Source organism: Antrostomus carolinensis, unplaced genomic scaffold (assembly GCF_000700745.2).
Source record: "Antrostomus carolinensis isolate BGI_N321 unplaced genomic scaffold, ASM70074v2 scaffold10091, whole genome shotgun sequence".
Lineage (NCBI taxonomy): Eukaryota > Metazoa > Chordata > Aves > Caprimulgiformes > Caprimulgidae > Antrostomus > Antrostomus carolinensis.
This window is the reverse complement of record NW_010291966.1, coordinates 10,469-16,241: the sequence shown is the minus strand read 5'-3', so window position 1 is coordinate 16,241 and position 5,773 is coordinate 10,469. Positions and strand designations below refer to the sequence as shown.

General features: G+C 40.4%; 1 protein-coding gene across 1 annotated transcript; it reads left to right on the top strand.

Moving 5' to 3' along the window:
- Window positions 1–313: 313 nt before the first annotated feature.
- On the top strand, window positions 314–3,022 carry LOC104531787 (serine/Arginine-related protein 53; the record flags this gene model as incomplete). The annotated part of the gene is made up of 3 exons (XM_010176784.1): window positions 314–420; window positions 1,426–1,572; window positions 2,791–3,022. Coding segments are annotated over 3 exons (347 nt in total), but the record flags the coding sequence as incomplete, so codon positions are not given.
- Window positions 3,023–5,773: the final 2,751 nt, after the last annotated feature.

Here is a 5,773-nt window from a genome sequence, read left to right as displayed (position 1 = left end):
CCAGGAAATCCTCACGCCATAAATCGAGGAGTTACCCTGCGAGGACATCTCTAGGAAATTCTGAAGTTAGCATCTTGAATGACATCATACGTTGAACAATAACGGCCAACTCAACTCACTGTTGTTATTGTTACTAAAGGAGAGAGTTTTTCTTTGTAACGGAGTATTTTGGGCTGCATTACAAGCTCTTTTTTTTATTATTTTTTTTTTCCTGGTATGTCCTGTTGTAAAATACATTCAAGGCATTGCTTAGACACAGCATTTCCCACAGGCTTACACTAATGTATACTGACATTACACCTTCTCTTTGTAGACCAAGCCACCCTGGTAGAGCAAGTGAAACGCGTAAAAGAAATTGAAGCTATTGAAAGTGACTCCTTTGTTCCACAGACATTCAGATCAAGTAAAGAAGTCAAAAAGGTAAGTTTTCAATATCCTTTCTTGGTGCATAATCCTTTCAGAGTCAGGTGGAAGCTGCGCTATTAATACAGTTTCCGTCCATGAAAGAGCATCAATGTTGACAATCCTAAATCCCACCGATTACTCTCCTACATCCTTGGTGTGGAGTTCAAGGAAGAATATATTGATGTGTAAGAATTGCAATGAAATCAACTGCTTTGACAGTATTTTCTACCTATGCTTAGCAACTCTGATTTTTAAAAATTCTTTTATAATCTTAGGAACCATAAAGATTATTATTTTAATTTTTTTTTTTTAGGAAAAGCAGCAGAATAAAAATAATCAAAATCCCAAAGTAATGAGACATTTACATTGTAATTAAAAGTAGGGAATCAGTATTTTTAATTCTGCTTAACTGAAGCCAGACTTTATGACCATATTTACTCCCTGGAACCAAACAGCATTGTTTTCAGACAGCTTTCCAAAAACCTAACACGAGACATCCAGATTTCAGAATTTTACCTGTGTTTTGGCTGCCAAGTCATCCAGAGAACTCAGACGCTTTTGTCTTTGGCAGTAGGCAAGCAAAGGCTGGCTCAGTTTTTCCATCTAACAGTGAGGTGTTTGGAATCATCACTGTTTGTTTCCCCCAGCTCATGGCTTTTCTTGCTTTTTCAAAAGTTACCGAGAAGTTCATGTGGTTTCTTCAGAAAGTGATCCAAAAACCCAACGCTGCAGTTCCGCACGCTCTCTCATTGCCTCTGGCAATACCTCTTTTTTTCACATCATGTGTTTATTTTTGACCTTAGTTTGCCTTTGGCAAGACTTTTTTTTGCACGTCATGTGTTTAGTCTGGACCTTAATCCATGTCTAGTGTGTTCCTGCTAAGCACACGGAGAAGTGTTTGCATGAGGATCATTTCATGGGCACGTGTTGCAACGGGAAGAAAGCTGAATGCTCGGTTAAGACACTGCCACGTCCAGCAGTTTGAGGATAAAATATTTAGATGTGTTTCTTTCTTTTTAGTCAACAGAGCCTCCTGAACTACAGTGCGAACCTGTAACTGTCGGAGCAGGAACTGCTGATGTATCTGCTCCTGAAAAAGAACCACCAGCTGCCAATATCCCCACTGCCATCAAATATCAAGATGATAATTCTTTAGCACATCCAAATGTAAGTGTGTCGATATTTACTGCGTCTTTAGAAGGAGACAGGCCGCTGAAGGGGAGCAGGTTCATCTGACCTAACAAACATTTTGCCATTATTTTTGTCAAATAATCTGTGGCCTGAAGATCATTAACTGATGGGCCACTCATTGGCTCTAAAAGGATCACACTCCTCTCATCATCCGCCAAAGAATAATTCCAAACCAAAGTTGTTCACCAGCGATGTGAATCTCCCTCTTCCGGGGAGATCTTATAGCGGCCTTCCAATACCTGAAGGGGCTACAAGAAAGCTGGGGAGGGACTTTTCATAAGGGCAGTTAATGACAGAACAAGGGGAAATGGGTTTAAGCTGAAAGAGGGGAGGTTTAGATGAGATATTAGGAAGTTCTTCACTGTGAGGGTGGTGAGCCAGTGTCCCAGGTTGGCCAGAGAAGCTGTGGCTGCTCCTCCCTGGAAGTGTTGAAGGCCAGGTTGGATGAGGCTTTGAGCAACCTGGTCTAGTGGAAGGTGTCCCTGCTGATGGCAGGGGGGTTGGGACTGGATGAGTTTTAAGGTCCCTTCCAATCCAAACCATTCTATGATTCTATGATGTAGTTTTAGACCTACAAACAAATTTTATAGGGAAGTAGCATGTTAATTGAATGCAGGGGAATTTAAGGTCCAGTTCGTATAAAAATTCCTATTCAATAAAAATTCAGGAAAAATTGCTTTTGGTTTGTGTAGTGGGAAACCTGGTGGAAGACTCAGAACTTGCCCACCTTGCCAAATCAGAAAGCTTTGAATACATTATAAACTTACAATAATTTAAAATCATTGTGGCTCAACTTATGCCAATTCCTTTGTGAGCACTTGTAATTGGAAATGGGAGCACTTACAGCAGAGGTTTTCTTAAAATTAGCAAGTTAAAAATGACTTGCAGTAAATAAACTAATACAATTTGTGTATGATGAACATCTCTAACGAAGATCAAGACCTGCACAAATATGATCAACTTGCTGTTTCAGGAGGAGACTGAAATTGGAATGTCTTGGCTTTTCCATATTTTACTAATTTACTAATAATTACAGATATTACTAATGGATTTGTATTACATTTGTATTTTAACAGCCCAGTGCAGCTGGGCTTTTTTCTTTGGGTATTGAAATAGTCATATTTCAACAGGTGGTGACAAATAGAGAGTTACTGAGCTGTGCCTACTTTTCTTCCTCTCCCCCATGTCTCGCAGCTGTTTATCGAGAAGGCAGAAGCAGAGGAGAAGTGGTTTCAGAGGCTGATTGCTCTTCGGCAGGAGAGGCTGATGGGCAGTCCAGTGGCCTGAGCAAACTGCTGTGACCATCACATACCAGTTCTCCATGAATGCTAAGAAATCCTACCATTAAATTGGTTTCTTTTTTCTCTTTTGAGAGGGATTTTAATGCTCGGTATGAGTTGTACAGAATAGATATTTCATCTGAATAAACAAGAACGTTCTATCCTCCGTTCTTCTCCCAGACTCATTGCTGGGTGACTCGTATCGCTGAGCCCCCCGCCGCAGATGGGAAGGCTGCCACAGCAGTGTAATTTTCTTTCTTTTTTGTTATACTGAATTCCTCTGGGGTGCAGAAAACCTGACAGCCCAAGGAGATGTAATTTTATACCTCCCACTGAAAAAATAAAATTAAAAAAAATAAATATATATATATATAACCATGGAGCAGTTTAAAAAGAAATGAAAAAATCAGACTGTCAAAGGAAGTTGAGATGTAGACAGCAGAGTACAGGCGATGCCACCCTGGGCTGTTACATCTGCTACGGCTGGGCAGGCGGTATCGCTGTTCCCCCTTCTTCCTTCCGTTCTGCGCCCCGGGAGCAGCTTTTGAATCCCAAACATCTGTGGACAGTCTCCTTGCCGAAAGGCTCTGCTCAACCAACACATTCATCCCCTGCCTGGTTCCTCACTTGTGCTGGGCTTCAGTGGAAAGAAATGTTTTCCATTTCCTCGAACATCTCCCCACTGCTGTTAGCATCTGGGAGTAGATGTCAGGAGAAAGTGATGTTATCCTTTGAAACAAATTTGTAAAGTTTTCAGCAGGTTTCAATAAATATTATTTTCTGAGCAATTTTAAGCACATTAAAATGTTGGATAATTCGGAAAAGACAGCTTTCTATGAACTCTTACTGGGAAATAACATAAATATTGTTGTGTGTGCTGGTACAGATCTTTGTCAAACAAGATTGATGGCATAACTATTTCTGTACAGAGCGACTGTTTTCAGCTGTTGATTGTCCAGGCATGACTTTAAAATAATGAAAGATTAGTCCTATTTGAAGATATCAAATTTACCCTGAGTGTACTTACAAACAAAAAAAATCATCTGTCCATCATCCAACTAAATGCCAGAGGGATCAACCAAATAAAATACAAAAGTATTTGTGCTGAGGTGTCTAGAAAAGCTGTGAGAAAACTTATTCAATAAGTAGAAGACTAAAATAAGCCCCCCACCTCTGGACATACCTCACTGGAAATTACCTGCATCAGCTTCCCCGGGTGAAGGAAGAAATTAATTTGGTGTTATTTTTCCTTGTTTTCAGATCTGTGCTGAAAAAAAAAATAAAATGGAGCGTACTTTGGTTGTCTTATTTTTTTTAGATCACTGATGTAAAAGGCAAATGTTAAATTTCCATTTTAACACACTTTAATTTTACAAACAATGTTAGTTTAACTTGGTCCTGCATTAAAATGGCGATCTGTGTTTCAAGACTACCTTGTCTGCAACAAAAAAGTGGAAAAAAATAGTTTTCCTTGTTTCATTTCAGCATTTTCAAATGGTAAATATTTGTCATTGTTCTGTCTTCTAATCCCCTTCGGTGTTTCTTTCATAGTAAATAAAAACTATTTGATCTCCCTGTAAGGTACAAGTGTAAATTCCTCTTTTTCACTCTGTATGTTGGATTATTTTGGTATTTCTATTGGATGCAAAATTATTTCTTTTATAGAATTTGCAACCCTATAGGGTATTTTAAAATTCTACAAACTGGTCTGTTATAAGTAAATAAAGTTTAGTGTTAATAATAGGGTGTACCAACTATTGCTTATCAATCAATAACTACATTTTTCCAGCAAGTCCAGGCTGGAGGAGAATTGTGAGCAAGATCTGGAAAGAAAATGGAAATAGCATTTAGATAATCTGAATTTAATAGAAATACGTACTGAAATGTGCCAAACAATTTGAAACACGGAGTAAATCATGATAAAGTAGATTTGTAGAGTTCCAGTTGCAGCTTAGTGATCAAAATAACCAATAAATAATTACTCAGAACTCTCTAGTTTTCATGAAGTTCATAATTTGGTTTTTTGCCCCAGTGTCTGTGTGGAGACAGTTCATTTCAGAGGATTTTCTGTGCCAGGCCCTATGTTGTGTTACCCCATATCTCAATTCCTTCTTTCAACGTTCATGATGCGTACTTGAAGTTTATCAAGTTAGTGGTGTTGGGAGATGAGTGGATTGCCAGGATGGAGTTTTTGCCTGCCCACCATCTGTTATGAATTAGGAAATGTGCTCTCCTGCTTCTTACAAACCTCCAAGTTTGTGCCATACAAGTTTCTACAGACGCCTAAAGCAAGTCAGTGATGCTGGAGGACGTGTCCTGGGGCTGAGGGCTCACGGGGAGCTGAGCGGCGATGCCGGGTCTTGTGTCTTGCAGGTGAGTTTTAATCCTACCATGGATCCAGCTGAGCTGGATGTTCAAAACACTGATCATGGAGATGTGAGGGGCCTTTTGCACGATCTGTTTGCAGGGAGGCTCAGTGCTTTCTGACGCTGAGCCCTGGGGAAGGGGAGCTGGTCAGTGCTCTGCTGATTCCACAGCTTAAACCTTCAGCAGAAATAGAGGCTGTTCCACTGCATCTGCTCCTCAGAGGAACACAGAGGCTGTGTAAGGCCAATCCATGGGGGTGTAAGTGTTTAGAGTGCAGCTCTTGATTGAAGTTCACAGAACTGTCTCAATTGAAAAAGCCCTTTAAGCTCATCGAGTCCAACCATGAACCCAACACTGACAAGTCCCCTATGACTAACCCATGTCCCTCAGCACTGTGTCTACACGACTCTTCAATCCCTCCAGGGATGGGGACTCCACCACTGCCCTGGGCAACCCCTTCCAATGCCTCAGAACCCTTTCAGCAAAGAAATTCTTCCTCACATCCCATCTCAACTGCCCTGGCCACAACT